Source organism: Hemitrygon akajei, chromosome 28 (genome assembly GCF_048418815.1).
Source record: "Hemitrygon akajei chromosome 28, sHemAka1.3, whole genome shotgun sequence".
Taxonomy (NCBI): Eukaryota; Metazoa; Chordata; class Chondrichthyes; order Myliobatiformes; family Dasyatidae; genus Hemitrygon; species Hemitrygon akajei.
In genome coordinates this window covers 30,814,452-30,833,429 of record NC_133151.1, presented here as the reverse complement: position 1 = coordinate 30,833,429, position 18,978 = coordinate 30,814,452, and the positions used below count along the sequence as shown (strand labels likewise).

Here is an 18,978-nt window from a genome sequence, read left to right as displayed (position 1 = left end):
TTCTAGTTTCCAGTTCCATGTCCTGGTTCTGTTGTCCTGGTCAAGTCCTAGACTTTGTCTTGTCCAGGGCCAGTGTCATGTCAAGTCTCCTTTCTTCCCTACTTTCCTTGCTTCCTTCTCATGCCTAGTCCTGTTCCTGGTACTTCAGTGTCTGCGTCTTGCATTTGGGTCCACTCCCATCGCCCTCCTTATGACACCTGCTGCTTCAAGAGCCGATTCATCTATTTAATTAGCTATAATGCCTGGGGGTAATATGATATGTGATTCACCTTCATTGGCAGCCTAGTCGTTCACTCGGCTTATCTGAGCAATGAAATGAATCATCAGATTATATTTCTTTGAAGGTCCCACGACAACTGATTAACCAGCAGTCTCTTCAGAGTAAGATCCTAATTAGTCTATGTACAGGGAATTGCTATTACTAGACCAGAATATGTGTCAACCATTAGTGAGCAAGCATTTCAGTCATTGGTGCTGTGGCAGGTGCCCAACGCAATCGGTCTGCCATATCTGGGCTGAGCCAGTCCCTTTTCTATGAGGGCAGCTGGTGTCTCCAGGAAGCTCTCCCCTTGACCTGTTGCTATTAAGTGATTTCTGTGGCTGAGTTAAATGCAGTAGCTTTCCACACCTGCATGCCAGCTTTCCATCAAAAAAGTTAGTTGTATGTGCTTTATACTGTTCATACGGCACTCCCTGTGAGGGAGGTGGGGACTCTGGGATGGGAGGCTTAATGATCTCTTTGAAATCTGTAGGGGGTATGTGGGATACACGTTTATGCAACTTGCAGATTCCTTCTGGGCTCTCACCAGCTCATTCTGCAAAGTCCCACTTTGCAACAGAGACTTGCTGTGCCCTTCTCAACCTGTTTGCCAAGTTCTCCGAGAGAACCCACATCATAATGGATTGTTCGTGTTTGACAGTGACCTCGGTTCCCTCTGTTACTGAAGTCACTGTGACCAGGACAGCAGCAGCTAACGAGGGGCGAGTTCATTCAGCTGCCGATATTACATGTCATTCTCCAGTTGCCATCTGAACTCTTCACTGGCCAATAAGGGCTGTTGGGGTTTGGGGTTAATTATGTGATCACACCTTGTTTTAATAATCCCACAATTGTGTCGGAGACTCCGAGAGTCCTCCCGCTATACGGTATTGACACACGCTGACCATGGTACTGTGTAGCGTATTGTAAGATACTTCACTAACTACACTAAAACAGATGCCTTCAGTGTTCAGAGTTGGAGTGAGTAAAGTTATCTCATCTAGTTCACGATACTGATAGTTGAAGAGTAATAAATTTTCCTGGAGGTTATTTGTCCTTACATTGAAATAAATCGATTTTAGTCCATCAGATCTTCCTCATTCACCACCTTGCCCTGTCTGTCTTAACTATTGAACCCGCTCATTTATTTTTGTTTAACTTGTATCAACTTTCCCATTTGCCGCTCCACTGCCTTGGATCCCAGCATAGTTCAGATGAGTCAGAAGTGTGGGAAGTTGCCATTACTCAGGAGAAGATTCTTGGAAGTTTGGAAGGTCTAAAGTTCGATAACTCACCTGGACCAGATGCTGTAAATTCCAGGCAGAAACATTGGTATGATCTTTCAAGTACCACAAGCTGGTGGACTGCTTCTGAAGACTGGAGAATTACAAATGTCACTCTACTCATCAAGAAGGGAGAGGGGCAGAAAGAAAAAGAAAAGATTTTTTAGGTCACAAACTACATAATAGATATGGAACACAGACAAATCAGAAAAAATACATAGGCTTCATGTTATTTACATGGGACCCTATGCCGGAGACTATGCCGAGGAGTTTCCAACTACCAGTCACATGTAAGCGGTGTGTCTATTGGATACAACACTGAGCTTAGAGGAAGTGATTTTGAAATAGTGTCACGTGCAATCGCTTGTGTACAAACAGCTGCGATTTTTGTCACTGGTCGTTGTTGAGTAATAAGCAGTAGGATATTTCAGAACTGCTTTTCTCACTGCTCTTTCAGGCCTTCAAGCTTGGAGATATCAGAAATGGCTGGGGAGAAAAAATTAGATTTCTTTGCTTCAACAACTTTGGATCTATGAAGTATTTGAAGATATTGACAATCATATTGAATATTGAATATTACAATGAAAATGATTATTTGCATGTTCCAATCATCGAAAACATTGTTTGAAGGCACCCCATTCCCTCTGCAAGCTGTCTGCGCTGATATGTTTACTCTCAGTCCAAAGACTGCGGTATCATACTCAGTCAATAACTATTAGGAACTGGAGAGTTGTGGTACAGTGGAAGTATTGGTAGTGTTCTAATTTGGTTTGTATGTCATTTAACTACATAATTTGATACTCAGTCTGTCTTCTTTTTACTTTTTTTAACTATTTCCACAAAGACTCGGTTAATTGGGCTAAAATGTACCAGTCCCAATGTGGCCCAGTTAACCGGAAGCAATTATGCTGGTTCAAATTTTTAAATTATAATTATGGGCAGTATAATCTTAAAGGCTTTAGAAAGAAACTTGTAAGAGTCGACTGGGAGAGGCTGATTGCAGGTTAAGGGGTGCCTGGTAAGTCGCACCTTCTAAAAAAACACAGTGGGCGAATGTTTCCATTAGAGTACAGGGCATTCCTGCAGGATTAGGGAATCCTAGTTAACGAGGCTCTGGTCTGAGAAAAGGAGGTGACGGGTCATGTGTAGGCATCTGTGATAACGTGAATCCGATGAGAAGTATACAAGATATAGGATTACACATGAGTACAACAATGCAATGGAAATGGCTCTTATAAAAGCTAGTGTCACTCAAGAAGTTCTTCGCGAAGGAAAAGAGAAAGCGTTCCATGAAGCTCTAGATTCAAATAGACAAGGCAGGAGTACTATGATTCAGTTGCAAAATGACATAGTGAAATGAGGCATGGACACTGGGGCAGATGTTACATTCACCCCGAACGTTTGTTCACAAAATTGGCCAAGAAAACAGGTATCAAGCTAAAACAAACAAAGAATGTGCTTATGGGCAGAAGGAAACATAAGCCCAGAGTGAAAGTAATGTTTATTGTTTTCAACCATAAAAATGAGGAACAGTTGAAAGACTGTCTATTCTGTTCAGAATCTCTTTCCACACTACTGGGATGACAAGCCATTGAGAAACTGAACCTCACTGCAATGTTGGGTTTGGTAAACAATGGTCAGTGGCAGGAGAAATGCCCTCAGTTGTTCATGGGTCGGTGTGCACTGGAAGAAGAATGCTTTATCAAGCTGAAGCCAGGAGTGACACTGAACTCTCTGACCACAGCGAGGCGAATACCAGTCCCATTGAGGAACAAAGTTAAAGATGAACATGGGAGAATGGAGGCACCTGATATCATAACTATAGTGAATAGTCTACTGCCCGGTGTGCGAGCGTTGTTCCTGTTCTCAGGTGAGAAGGCACAGTGAGGATGTATATTGATCAAAGAACATCAAATTGTGCAGTGAGGTGGGAGAAGTTTATTCTGTTGAGCAAACATTGGGTCTGCTGGGTGGAGAGAAATTCTTCAGAAAATTAGATGCACACTCAGGGTTCTGGCAGATCTGTTTAGGCCCGGGGTCACAGAAGCTCAAAACCTATATTACATCATATTAAAGCCATACCTTCAGGAGACTCGCTTTGGCATCTCATCAGCCCCTGAACTCTTTAAGACAATGATGACACAAACTTTGGAGAGACATCAAGGAGTAGTTTTCCACGTGGATGACAGATTCATTTTTGAAGGCTCAAGTGAGGAACATGTCAAAAAAAATGGCAGTTGCCTTGGAGAAACTGAAACCTGTTGGATTTACCCTGAATAAAAATAAATGCAAATTTGTAAAGTTGGAGCTGAAGTTCGTTGGCCATCAGCTGTCCTCGGAGGGAGAGCAACCAGATTCAGACAATCAGGCAAGAGTTTGTCCGGACAGACCAGCACTAATGTATCAAGGACCCAGTCTGCCTCCGAAAACTCCAGCTTGAACGACAAGTAACCCTCATACGGGTAGTTATCCCCAGATCTCCAGTGCACTGATTCGCGTCAATGGTAGATGCATCAATGACCTGTTGTAAAACGAACAGTACCAGAGAGTAACCTGAGTGCCTGTATCAGGCATGGCTCTAAAATAAATACCCTCAATCCATAGCGATGCACTGGAGCTTGGCTCCACTAATACACTGATGATCAGGAATAGGGTTTTTTGTTTTAGGGTGTTACTTTACATATTGCTGGGAACATCTTCCGCTCGAGATGCCAAACCATTCCATTACTTGGCCTGTTCCAAGTTTCCCAACATTTCCCTCCGCTTAGGCCCCAGCAGGATCACTCTCTGACGGCTTTCTTGGCATTCACAGTTACAGCACAAATTACTAGTTGATCCTTTTCTCGCAGTATCACGTTCATTGGCAGCCCTCTGTTTAGTCCGTCCCATCAGGGTTCTGATAGCCTGTCGGCTAAGCCGTGCGAGGTGGCCAAACCCACCAATAACAACTCGGACATATCAGTTCTAAAGTCTGCCCCAGGTTCCTTTACCACCCCTCGCGGAGGCCATCAGGTGGTAATTTTAGCAAACTGTATTCCTACCGAGGACTGTACCCTGCTGATGATGACCTCCCACGCCGCCTTTGCATTCTTCTCCTCTTTTACTTCTCTGATCAGCTCGACAAACGAGAGAAGGTGGCATGTAGTATGGGATATACGGAGCAAGAGATCATGACCTGTGACTGTGCGCCAATCGGCACTTGGTACATTCTTAACTGATGAAGCTCAAGCGTTTGAATGACGCTTCTACACCGCATACAATTCAGCTGCCTCAATAGCCAAAAACTGTAGGTGGAAAGTTTATCCCTCTTCTCCTGAAACGTGTTCTGTAACGCAGTCATAGCTCCATGCAGCTTACTGTCGCGCCAAAAAAAGCATTTTCTAGCTTTTGCATGTAGCCCGCAGTGGTAGCAAAGGGTTCTGTGTTTCTAATTATGACACTATGTTAGCAGCCGCCCACTGCAAGCTCTCCTACAATCGGTGCCTTTTTACGTCATCAGAGCACTGCAACTCATCGAGTATCTGAGAGGTCTGCTCTGAACAACTCTCGAACTCCTCTTCCCCCTTAGGGGTGGGCTTCTTCTTTCCCGAAAACATTCTGAGTCTACGATAGCTAGGACTTTGAAATTGGGCATTTTGCCATTTATTCACCAGGGAAGAAAGGGCTGCTACCAACCCAGATTGCTCACCACTCGCTGGGGTCTCATTATATCTTCTAAATCAGACCACCCATTCCCCTCGCCCTGCAGAATCGAGAGTAAATTCTCATTAAAGTCTCCGCCCCCAGCTACAGGTAACTCAGCTTCCGATTCGGCCCGCTCGACTGTGCTCCCCTCCTCCCAGAAACTATGGAAAGCCCTAGGTCACACCACTCCCGGGGCCCTATTATTACCAGAGAGATCCACTGCCGTTATGTCAGCACTAGACTGAACTAAACCAAAATCTTTGCCCACCATTTTGCCAAACCTCTGCTCAATGATGGTAACTGTTCCTCGTGCTTTAACGGGACACCAATGAACAACTCGCTGGGACTACAAATGTCTACCTCACTCAATACACACACATTCGTTACCTGTAACCCCGTGGATTCGCACCACTCTCAACCCTTGTTGCATCCAGAACCTCAGATCCTAATCACTTTTCAGGACAACTGTTTAACACAGAGCTGGATCAATGCTCAGGGGAATCACGCAGCATCAAATGAAATCAATCCCTGATGATATCCCAAGAAATGAAACCCCGCTGGTTTCCCTGGTTGTGTAACACTAGGAAAGACACTCCAGTCCTTCCAAACCAATGAGATTGGGATGGCTATCCCACCCAAAACCCATGTTTGTGCGGATGCTGTGCAATTTTCAATCCTGTTACATATCAGTGCCAAGAAATAACAGATATCACACTACATATGATTAAAGCAATTACATTTACAAATCTTAAATAAAGAAAACAAAAAGGACCCATTATAATTAAGCACTCAAATATGTGCCAGTTGAAGCTCAAATCACCGATTCCTAGTCGATCTTGTCGATTGGCTATATTGAATCACAAGCTCCCCACCGGGTCGTATCTAAGGATCAATTCTCTCCGGCGTCTTCACTCTTCATTTCACGCCACACAAAGGACCCATTTCATGTTCCATAGCACCCGTTATCTCTTACCATAACCCAAACACTGCTTCTACAGAAAGACCATGGCAATAGCAGCGAAACCTATCCCAGTGTGTTACATTGTAAACTAGGAGCACAGATTGACAGGGAAGTAAAGTCGGTGTATGGCATGTTTGCCTTCATCAGGCACGGCATTGAGTTCAAGCACCAGGATGTTATGTTAAAGGTTTATAAAATGCCAGCCAGGCCACATTAAAAGTATAGTGTTCACATCTGGTCACCTCATTATAGGAGCACGCACAGGTTTTGGAGCAGGTGTTGAAGTGGTTTACCAGGATGTCCGGAGGTGGTGTGCGGTGAGGAGAGGCTGGACATGCTGCATCTTTTGCCTCTCGTTGACCGGCGGCTCAGGAGAAATTTGATGGTAGTTTATAGAATGTTTTGATCATATCTGATGTTTTCTACCAGAATAAATTTGTTTAAAAGTGAAGAAAACAGAGTGATGGGGACTTTGGAATGCACTGTAAAGGTGGTCACAGAGACAGAGAGCACAGCAATACTTAAGGGACTCTTGGACAGGCACAGAAGGGCCAAATGTCCACTCTTGTAATGTCCTACATTCTAAGAATGGGCATGGATTCATACTTGACACTGAAATATTAAAACCCTAAGAGAGAAAAAAATTGTTAAGGGAAGGACAAGACTGGCAATGTACTTTCACAGTACAAATGCTACAGGTACGACGGAGTGAAGGTCAGAGAGGAGGGAGAGATGTGGTTCATCAGGGAGAACATTATAGTGGAACATAGATGAGAATTTCTTGGGCATCATCCCAAGAATCGGACTACTGTATGGACCTTTAAAATGACGAAGGGATGCTCACAGTGATGGGATTGTATTATCGGCTACCAAATAGTCAGCAAGAATACGAAGAGCCAATAGGGCTGTAAAACAGGGACATTTCAGCTTCGCTCGTTGACTGGGACCGCCTTAGTATAAAGTGTTTGATGGAGCAGAATTTATTCAATGTGTCCAGGAAAGTTTTCTCAGTCGGTTTTAAGAGGATCCAGCTCAAGAGAGGAAAATATTACACCTGCTTCAGGGAAATAAGGCTGGACAAGAGACCAGGGTTCTGGCGCTGAAGAACTCAACAAAAGCCAACCCCTCACTCTATATACCAGGCACTAACAAAAGGGCGTTCTCAGTACAAACAACCACCCCATAGAGGGAGTAGTGCCTCTGGAGATCTGAGAAAATGTTTATGGCTTCCTGCAGCCAATTATTGTCACATCTGCAAATTCCTTCATCAGGTCACTACACTGACAGCAGAGTTGTCACTTCCCATCAAAATCAAGGGGCCTGGCATTGGTCCCCAGAGACCCCCACCACAAACAGCCCTAAAGCATTTGTAAATGGTTACCGAGAATTATATGGTGGACGTGTATTTGGTGGGGTGGTAGGTAAGGACAAAAGGAACGCTAACCAGGTAGGGTGGTGGTAGCTTGTGATGAGAGCAGCTGTGCGTGAAATGGAAGAGATGCGATTGACGACAGTGTGATGGTGGAGGAAGGGAACACCATTTTTTGAAAAAGGAGGTCATTTTTTTCTGGAGGACGGAGCATAGCAGGTCAGCGAATTGGTCTAACAGTCTACGCCAAGTCCCACCAATATAAAGATGGCTACACCGGGAGTTCTGGATAAAGTATATGACCCCACAACTCACAGGTGAAGTGTCGCCTTACCTGGAAGGAATGTTTGGGGTCCTGAATGATAGTGAGGGAGGAGGTGTAGGGGAAGAGTAGCAATTGTTCTACTTTCAAGGATAATTGCCAGTTTTCCTGGTGGATGAAGACCAACTGATCGGCGAAAGGATCTCCGAATTTAAGTCGGGTTTCACGATAGTGGTGCGAATTGAACCCAGATCGCTGGAACTCAAAAGGGTTTTTCCTAACGACCAGGCCACCGGTCCATTCCATGGGCGGCAGACAGCATGCAGGCAGATGAATTAGTTTAATTAAGTATCCCTGGCTTAATCAGGTCAGCCCAACGTCACAGAGGAAAGGGCCTATTCCTGTCCTGCACTGTTGTATCTTCTAACTGGAGAAAGAATCACTCTTCAGATAAAGTAAACTTCTTTCCACTCGTCTTGTCTGTCCAGCCCTATATTCAGGGACTGTTATTCTTGGTAACAGAATTCTCGGTCAGGGTAAACATCCTTCCTACATTCGTCTGTCATGATTTGAAGGAATCCATCATTCTCCTATTCCCAGAATATGAAGACCCTGCTTACTCACTCTCCTGTCACACAGCCAACCTGCCAACCCTGGAACCAGCACCGTCAGTGTGGGGAACAGTCACTGTACTCCCCTTATTGCAGCGATATCCTTCCTGAGGAAGTGTGACCTGGGCATAATATTCAAGGTGTGGTAACACCAGGCCATATATAATCCCAATGAGACATATCTACAATGTTCTGCAATTCTCCTGCACCATGAGGCAAAAAAATCCTTTGCTTTCAAGTCCCCGAATGTGAACTCTTAGTGATTTGTTTCCAAGGACCCCCAGGTCCCTCTGAACATTTCACTACGTCCCTACATAAACATCACTTTTCTGGTTTATTCTGCATGGAGTAAATGCCTTCACATTTTCTTACATTCTGCCCATCAGCCAGATTCTCACTGATTCACTTCTCCCATCTACATCCCCAAACTGTTACAAGGCCTAGTTACGAACCCAAACTGTTACGAACCCAAGTGCTGAACACGGGCATGGAATTACCCGGAGTCTTGGTTTTAGTAGAGAATTCAGGAACGATGCTAGACTTGGAACTGATAGTCCTAAGAACTATGGAACGAGGTTGCTCGTACACGAGTCGACCAATGAACTGGCAGCTCCTAGTTGTGATCACAGGATCTTTATCCTGCAGTTTCTAATTGGAAGCAGGTGTGTGGAGTTTAGTGGAACCTGGAAATGATTGGAAATTCAATGAGGTGATTGAGGCCCAATTGCTGAGGTAAATAGCAAGGTGCCAGAAGGGACCATGACACAAACCATCTCAGCACCTTTCTCACTACTGACCCTGCCAGCCAGCAGCAGACATGGATAAAATACACTTGGTCTCACAACCGAACCACTGATATAGGTTGTTAACAGCTGGGCTCTCAGCCCCAATCCCTCTGTCACCCTACTGGTTACAGCTTCCCAAATCGAAAATGGTCCTTCTCTTGCTTTGAACAGCTGACTAATTCTCAGAACACACACAAGTACATTATCTACAATCCCATGGGCCTAGCAGAAACTTTCTTAAATTCCATCCACATCACATACACCAATTCTCAATTTTCCATCTGTTCGTCCTTGAACGCTTTGATTCCAAATTCTGCTGTACCAAGGCAGAATCAGAGCATAGAAAATTCCTGTTTGGCTTTTGGCCACTAATTCTAATGTTTATACAGACAACTCATTTGTTAGCCTCTCTCCAGCACGACATTAAACCAGTGGATAAATATACCGAATGCTCCACTTCAGGTTCAATGTACACTGGACTTACGAACATCCAAACTATATAAAGCTGAAGCCTCTCTATGAATCACACAACCATAATCCCGTAAGAGTGTTTTAAAGCTCGATAAATTGTCAATAGTGAACCCCTAGAAGTAGCCGTAGTCCCGTAGTACCCCTAGCCAAACTATACAGCCACACAGTGCATAAAGTTAATGACCTGCTTATATTTATCCTCCAGAACCTTTATATGTGTTCTCTAAGTCAGTCTTGCATCCAGCCATAGGCCCAAATGTTTCGTATGTTTTTTGTTTCGTATGCTTTTGTAAAGATTTTTTAAAAGTAATTATTTGGATTTCTTTATGTTTTAAAGATAGACCGGACAATTTAAAGATGGCGATTGTTTTTCTTCTGTGCAAATATTTCAAGAATTGTTTTGGATGTGTTTTTCTTCCCTTATCTAATGTTATGAAGGTTACTTTCAATTGAAGGTCGTTTTGTTATACAAGAAAAACACTTCCCTTCCAAGCTAATTATATTGAGATATATGTCGACTGTAATGAGTTTTATGTTCGGTAGAGAGAGACAGAATTTTTCTTCTTTTTTTTTATTAAGGTAGGCAGAGTTTGTATTTGCATTCGCGTCTATGCTTTTCTTGGGGCTTGCATCGATTGATGTCAACTTGTTTCTGGGCTTTGTAGTTTGGGTGGGATTTTTTTCTTTTTTTTCCCATTATGCAATCCAAGAGCATACGCCAATTATTTTTATTGTTGTTCATCTCTGCCATTTTCGACTATCATATCCTGACATGCGTCTAACTATTGTTTTTAGACACAAAGTTCTGTGGTGACCCATTTTCCAGCGCACTCAAACTGGCTCACAAAAAAGGGCGTCAGGCCTTTTCCACCAGCAAGATGAAAAGCCCGCGCGCGGGAAGGGACTGTGAATATGCACCCCCCATAGCATTCCTGCCCTGGGAGGGCGGAAATGGTACGGCTTAAAAGTGAGGCCGTGAAGTTTGAATAAATCTTTTACGCAACTGCAACTCACTGTCTGCGTGTCGTGATTCCAGCACACCGCTACAATTGGTGACCCTGACATCGGTCCACTGTGAAAACCTCCTCTTTCCCCCCAATGTCCAGCACGAACATAGACCCGTTGTTCCTGATCACCTTAAACGGCCCCTCATAGGGCCGCTGTAGTGGTGCCCGATGTCTGCCCCGTCGTATGAAAACAAACTTACAGTGCTGTAGGTCTTTGGTTACGCAGGTCGGGCTCTGTCCATGCTGTGAAGTGGGTATGGGGGCCAGGTTACCGAGCCTCTCATGTAGTCTGTCCAGGACTGCTGCGGGTTCTTCCCCTTGCCCCCTTGGGGCTGGTATAAACTCTCCTGGGACGACCAGGGGTGCGCCATACATCAACTCGGCCGACGAGGTGTGCAGATCCTCTTTGGGCGCCGTGCAGTATTAGAAAGTGTCACAGAATTAGATAAAATCTCTAAACAAATTAAAGAATTAGATAACATTAATGTAATCGCTCCAAATACTGTTTCATTTAAAAGAGTAGAATTACAATTATAGTATAATTTATTACTAACATATCCTATTGAAGGATATTTGCGTAAATTGAAAAGTCAATTTTATATCTTTGGGGATAAAAATAATAAGCTCTTAGCTTCTCAATTAAGAGCAGCTAGAGCTAAAAGACAAATCTTAAAGATTCGTAAAAATAATGGAGATATAGTAAGTAACTATGAGGACATCAATAATTTGTTTCAAGATTTTTACTCTGATCTTTATAGATCTCAATTTCCTGCAGACTCCTCTAAAATGAAGGCTTTTTAACATAAGATTAAATTTCCACAAATTTCTTTTGAAGATCAACAGATGCTTGATACTCCAATTACTGAGCATAAAATTCAGAAAGCTATTTTATCAAATAGGTAAAGCTCCTGGACTTGATGGTTATTCAGTGGGATTCTACAAAAAATTTGAAAGATTACTTTCTCTGTATCTTTTGGAAATATTTCATGAATTCTTTGACAAGGGTAATTTACCTTCTTTTTAAGAAGCATCTATTTCCTTAATTCTTAAAAAAGATAAAGATCCTGTTGAATGTTCATCATATAGACCTATTTCATTATTAAATGTGGATGCAAAAATTCTCTCTAAAATATTGGCCAATCGCATGGAAAATATTTTAACTAAAATTATTTCTATGGATCAAACGGGCTTTATTAAAGGCTGTTATTCTTTCTCTAACATTCGGAATTGATGAACATTATTTATTCATCATTATCTAAGCAACCTCAATGTGTTATATCTCTCGATGCAGAAAAGGAATTTCATAGAGTTGAGTGGCCATATTTGTTTAAAGTATTAGAAAATTTTGGTTTTGGTTATAATTTCAATAGATGGATTCAAATGATTTATAAGAATCCTATTGCCACGGTCATTACTAATAACTGCCGGTCTTCGTTTTTCTCACTTTCTCGTGGCACTAGACAGGGATGTCCATTAAGTCCTTTATTATTTAATCTTGTATTGGAGCCTTTAGCTATAACATTACATGAAGCTAAAAATATCAATGGTATCTCTATGAATGGAACCATACATAAGATTTCTCTTTATGCAGATGATCTTTTGGTTTTTATTTCAAATCTTGAGGAATCAATTCCTAATCTTTTGGAAACACAAAGATTTTGATAAATTTTCAGGATATAAACTTAACTTCAATAAAAGTGAATTGTTTCTATTAAATGTTCATATTAGTACGTATAATGATATTCCTTTTAGAACTGTTAATACATTTAGATATTTAAGGCATTATAATTGCTAAAAAATATAAAGATCTCTATAAAGCGAATATAGTTCCTTTAATGGACTCCATGAAACAATTATTTTCTAGATGGAATAAGTGATATTTATGAAAATGATGATTTTACCTAGATTTTTATGTTTTCCAAAATATACCTATCTTTTTAACTACAAAAATTTTCGATCAAATTGACTCTCTTATTTCTTCTTTTATTTGGAACAATAAGAGACATAGAATTAATAAGTATCATTTACAAAAAATTAAAAAAGATGGTGGACTTGCACTTCCTAATTTAAGACTGTATTATTGGGCTGTGAATATCACACAATTATGTTTTTGGTTATATTGGCTTGATAAGAGCCAAAAACCATTATGGGTTGATTTGGAATTAAAAGCTGTTAAACAATTTCATTTAACTTCAATTTTAGGAGCTCCATTACCTTTGCAGTTCTCTAAAATTCCAAATTTAAATCTCTATCCGGTTATTAAACAATCCCTACGAATTTGGATTCAGTTCCGTAATTCTTTTAATCTTGAACAATTTGTTATCTAGTTTTTGATGTCAAATTTTTTTATTTTGTGATGGTCCATTGCTGACTTTTGAGGGGTTAATTAATAAAATTTCTCTCACTCCTACACAATTTTTGCAATATTTTCAGGTTAGATATTTTTTACAATAATATTTACCTAAGTTTCCATATTTACAAGAATCTAATTTGTTGATTGTTTCCAGTTTGAAATTGAATCCCTTAGTGAAAGGTTCCATTAGTAGAATTTACAATTTACTTTTGTTACAAAAAGAGAACCTATCACAAAAGATTAAACAAGATTGAGAGAGAGAACTTAATATGACCTTTGTTAATGAAGATTGGCTTCAAGTTTTGAAAAACGTAAATTCATCTTCTGTATATGCCAACCATTGTTTAATTCAATTTAAAATTGTACACCGTTATTACTAAACAAAGGAGAGACTATCTAAAATATTTCCTAGTTTTGATAACTATTGTGATAGATGTAAAACTGAAGTAGCTACTTTGTCACATATGTTCTGGTCATGTTCTTCTTTAAAATCGTTTTGGAAATCTTTATTTTCTACAATTTCTAAAGCTTTGAAAATTAATTTACAACCTAATAGATTGACTGTTCTATCTGGAATAGTTCTGCATCATATTCAGGGTATCTCATCTTCAGATCAACACGTAATTGCATTTGTTACACTGCTAGCAAGAAGGGCTATTTTATTAAAATGGAAAGATATTTCTTCCCCTACATTAATTGAATGGTTTTCTCAAGTGATGTTATGACTTAGTTTGGAAAAAATCAGAAGTAGAACTTTTGATCCTCGATTTGAGAGAAGATGGGGTTCTTTTGCCAAATATTATCATTTAATTTGAATTAAGTTATATGGTTTCCTTCCAATTTTTGTAAACATAAATATGAAATGACAGTTGATGACTCTTTTTTTATGTACTTAGATGATAGTCAAACGTATTACTCTGGGGGTTGATTCCTAATGGGTCTTTTTCATATAGAGGGTTTTTGCTTTCTTAGTTAGATGGGGTTCTTCTTTTTTCCTTCTTTTTTCTATATAGAAAAAAACTTCCATTTTTATATTTCAAGATCAATTTTTTCTTTTCTTCAGCTTTATTAATTGTATGCATATTAATCTGTTAAAATTTTGTATTATTTTATAGCTGTTGATGACTACGTATCAATAAAAAGATTCTAAAAATGAAAATAAGGAGTAGGCCTCAAGCTGCGTGCTTTCCTGTAGCTGCAGTCCAGGTGAGACAGCACTACAGGTGGTGTAGTGTAGAGTCCATGTTAGGTTGGGAGCTGGCCTCTCCCATCAGTGCTACCCTCCAGTGTTCAATTGGTGGAATGACAGGCTGGGTTGCCAGGGACTATACCATCAATTTGCATGTTGCTCAGGGACTTGGACTCTACATGTGATTTCTTACATAACAATGTGCTATTTTCTCTCTCTCTCTCTCGCTATTCTGAATGTATATTATGCACCTTGGCCCCAGAGTAATGCTCTTTCCTTCGACTGAATCCATGTATGGTTTGAATGACAATTAAACTTGATTGGATTGGATTTGATTTGATTTTATCTTTCACTCAAATCATTAAACAGTGGTATCCAGTTATGGTTGTCCCACAGATGAAAATTTCCTCTCCCACATGTTCTGTCAAGACCACTCATGAAGGTGCATGTTTTAACTGGTTATAGATTTATTGCTGACATACATCCCAAAGTGCAGGAAAAGTGTCTGTTAACATTACACCCAGACAGGCCATTCCAAACACAAGTATGTGGAGGTAGAGCAAAAGGAAAATGCCAACAGAATGCCAAAAATGTAACAGAATACAAGACCCCTCTCCCGTCTTTTAAATTCCAGATACAAGCCCAGACTGCCCAACCTCTTCTATTCAGACAACCAGCCCATTGCCAGTATTAGTCTTGTAAACATTCTGATACAGCAACATCATTAACTCAAGTGTCCAAAAGGAAGTATCAGATGTCAGGGGAAGTATGGGCAGCTCTGATGACATGGCTAGTTTGAAGGACGAGTATCTGAATGTTGAGTATTATTACAGATGACGAATATAGAACATGGATCAATACATGTAACTACAATATTGTGGCTATTACGGACACTTGGTTGAGAGATGGGCAGGGATAGATGATTAATGTACCAGACTTTCGAAGTTTTAGAAACGATAGAGAAGGAGGTAAAAGGAGAGGGGTTTGCATGACTAATCGGGGACAATATCACCACTGCACTCAGGGGAGATAGAGTTTGGGGTTGACAAAACAAATCCATTTCGGTAGAACTCAAGAACGGGAAGGGTGTAATCTCAGGGGAAGCCAGCAGTGTTCTCAGGGTGTTACTGATCACGTGTTGGGATGATAGGGGCCCTAAAGCACCCATCTCTCAGTTAGACAAGATCACTCCAGGAGCCCTCTAATTCCCATATCCTCAATAACCATAGGACCAAAGACACCAAGATTTTTGTCTACCTGTCCCCTAAACTCGCTAACTCTAGCAGAGCTCTGTCATCTGGAAGGTGTCCATGTACCAGCTCCCACACATTCCTGAGCCTCTTCCCCATTCCCCTCCCAAGAGAAAGAATCTGTAGATTGATGCCCCAACTGCAGTTTTAGGAACACGTGATCATTGACTTGGCCCGTTCTGTTTTGAAGAGTCATCATTTTGAGCGATTATTCCAAGGGTTAAACCGAGGGGTCCACACTACTCTCTCTCCCTCATTGTAATCATCCAGCCAGACCGCTGCCCCCCCCCCCCCCCCCCCATCGCCCAGCCCCACAGTAAGATCATCAGCACGCCTCATCATGGCTCAAACTTTAACATGGTCGGGTTGCCAACCAGCTCGGTGCACTGCATCTATGTGATGTAGTTTAAAGATTACAAGCTAACCCTATGTTCTTTAAATTTGTAGTCTGGCACTGAGTCATCAAGTGATCCTCTTAGAATAATGCAGCACTGACTGAGATCCTCCAGTTCACTCTTAAGCTTTACTATCACGTAATACTAATCTTACAATCATTACAAACAGCCAGAAAGCATCCTGGCGGCTATCGTTTCTCCTGGGAAAACCCAGAGATTTTACGTATGGAAACAATGTGGTGTCACATTTCAACACTGGTGAAACCTAACTGGTCTGACCAATCAAGCAGCATCCAATAACCCATCAGAAACTTAGCAAGACTTCCAAAGCCACCCTGGGACTCTGCATCTCCCAGACGGAGGGTCCACTCTTTTAAACAGCCTTTCAATAAAATCCATTTCTGCTCAATTAATCACCTATTTACAAAGAATAAAAATTCGACCAAACATTCATACCAAAATTAGACACCACAAAGCTGAATATTCAATTAACGTAAAGCACAGAGCATACCTTCCCAATGGCTTTGTGCACCAGTTGCCTTAAACAAAGGGAGAGGAAACCTCCCACACGAGCTCTCTGCAGTATATATCCAGGATATTTGAAATGACACCCGGCGGCTATCCAATGGGAAAAGCGGCTGCAGTTTCTAACCTAACCAATCACGACCGAAGCAACTCTCAACAATCAGAATAAGGTAAGTATTGCCCCACCCCCACAGAACGATAATTTCAGAACTGTCTGTGGTTCAGAGACCTGCGCATCATCCAAGAACCTTCCCAGCACCTTGGGCAATTTTCCTTTTGTGACGTCATGTCAGCACAAAGGATTCCAGATTTCAGAGGTTTTGCATTTTGGAATTATGGACCAACCTGCGCAACCTCAATCATTACTTTGTACTGCAGTGACCATTGTTGTTTTCATTTTGTTCTGATAGTCTTTTGCCTTGCACATTTTGGTATAATTCATGTTTAATTTCAGTGTTTCTTGTTAATGTTGTGTCTCTGATGCAATGTGGCTGTGCTGCTGTTAGAAGTACAATTTTCCTTTCCGCTGTGCATAAATAAATTCGACTTTGAACTTTACATCGAAATGGCCAAATCTCTCCTTCATTCTCCTGCTGCCCTGGGTCAGTAAACGTCTTGGTGTTTAGTTTTACAATACTTGATCTGATTTTATTTTCATTCTGCTTTTGAAATTTATGGTTTGCTTTCATTTTCAGCCCACACCCCAGCTCCTCTCTTCAATACTTCCTCCCCCATTAAATGACAGCGGAAAGTGACACGAATTGGCGCCGGTTCCCATTCCGCAGTGTTTCGATTGGTGATTTGTTTCCCCAAACAGCCAATAGCAATGCTTGGCATTCCCATCTTTATTAAACACCATTTTGGGCGCTGCCTATTTATCCAGTTTTCCCAGTTCTGCATATTTTTAGGTTTGAAACTGATGAAGAAATACCTGATCCAGTGAAATCCACTCCCAAGAAGGGCACCAAGAAAGCTCTGTCCAAACCGGCGAGCAAGTCTGGCAAGAAGCGCAAGAGGTCGAGGAAGGAGACTTACGCCATCTACATCTACAAAGTGATGAAGCAGGTTCACCCCAACACCGGCATCTCCTCCAAGGCCATGAGCATCATGAATTCATTCGTGAACGATATTTTTGAGCGCATCGCGGGTGAGACTTCCTGCCTGGCCCATTACAACAAGCGGTCCACCATCAGCTCCCGGGAGATCCAGACCGCCGTGCGCCTGCTGCTGCCCGGGGAGCTGGCCAAGCACGCCGTGTCCGAAGGAACAAAGGCGGTGACAAAGTACACCAGCTCCAAGTGCAGACAAGTTTACTGACAAAACAAATGGTAAAATCAAAGGCTCTTTTAAGAGCCAATCACGGTTTCATTAAAAGAGTTACACAATATTGAACCATTGATTCGAGGTAAAGTTAATCATCAGAATTTGCTGTCCAGTGCTCACTATAATGTCGATATCTCTTGTTACATTCCTGCCCTGTGCAGAGACACGGAATCATTACTCACCCTGTCGTTTCCTCTCGGTCATCACATACAGTGGCATGCAAAAGTTTGGGTACCCCTGGTCCAAATTTCTGTTACTGTGAATAGCTAAGGGAGTAAAAGATTACCTTATTTCCAAAACGCATAAAGTTAAAGATGACACATTTCTTTAATATTTTAAGCAAGATTACTTTTTTTATTTCCATCTTTTATAGGTTCAAAATAACAAAAAAGGAAAAGGGCAGATGTTTGGGTACCCTGCATGGTCTGTACTTAGTAACACCCCCTTTAGCAGGTATCACAGCTTGTAAATGCTTTCTGTAGCCAGCTAAGAGTCTTTCAATTCTTGTTTGGGGGATTTTCACCCATTCTTCCTTGCAAAAAGCTTCTAGTTCTGAGATTCCTGGGCCGTCTAGCATGTACTGCTCTTTTGAGGTCTATCCACAGGGGACTGATGGCCATGGCAAAACCTTCAGCTTGTGCCTCTTGAGGTAGTCCATTTTGGATTTTGAGGTATGTTTAGGATCATTATCCTGTTACAGAAGCAATCCTCTTTTCATCTTCAGCTTTTTTACAGATGGTGTGATGTTTACTTCCAGAATTTGATGGTATTTCATTGAATTTATTCTTCCCACTACCATTGAAATGTTCCCCATGTTACTGGCTGCAAAACAAGCCCAAAGCATGATCGATCCACCCACGTGCTTAACAGTTGGAGAGGTGGTCTTTTCATGAAATTCTGCACCCTTTTTTCTCTAACATATCTTTGCTCATTACAGCCAAGAAGTTCTATTTTAACTTCATCAGACCCCAGGACTTGTTTTCAAAATGCATCAGGCTTGTTTAGATGTTCCTTTGCAAACCTCTGACACTGAATTTTGTGGTGAGGATGCAGGAAAGGTTTTCTTCTGATGACTCCTCCATGAAGGTAATTTCTGCAGGCGTCGCTGTACAGTAGAACAGTGCAGCACCACTCCAGAGTCAGCTAAATCTTCCTTGAAGGTCTTTTGCATTCAATCGGGGCTTTTGATTTGCCTTTCAAGCAATCCTACGAGCAGTTCTCTCGGAAAGTTTTCTTGGACTTCCAGACCCC

General features: G+C 41.5%; 1 protein-coding gene across 4 annotated transcripts in view; it reads right to left on the bottom strand.

The window, feature by feature from the left end:
* The window catches only part of LOC140717795 (G-protein coupled receptor 15-like), a 112,249-nt gene that overhangs the window by 48,034 nt on the left and 45,237 nt on the right, over nucleotides 1-18,978 (bottom strand). For 2 of the 4 annotated variants that reach the window (XR_012096612.1, XM_073031519.1), the window contains exons 2-3: nucleotides 10,893-11,146; nucleotides 1,555-1,658 (exon numbers count right to left, since the gene is read on the bottom strand). Coding sequence is in view for 1 of the 4 variants with exons in the window: in XM_073031518.1 (XP_072887619.1) it covers nucleotides 10,893-11,067 (175 nt within the window). In the remaining 3 variants the exon portion in view is untranslated. Of the gene's footprint in view, nucleotides 1-1,554; nucleotides 1,659-3,624; nucleotides 3,815-10,892; nucleotides 11,147-18,978 lie in introns of all 4 variants that reach the window. The other 2 variants (XR_012096613.1, XM_073031518.1) reach the window with 2 other exon arrangements.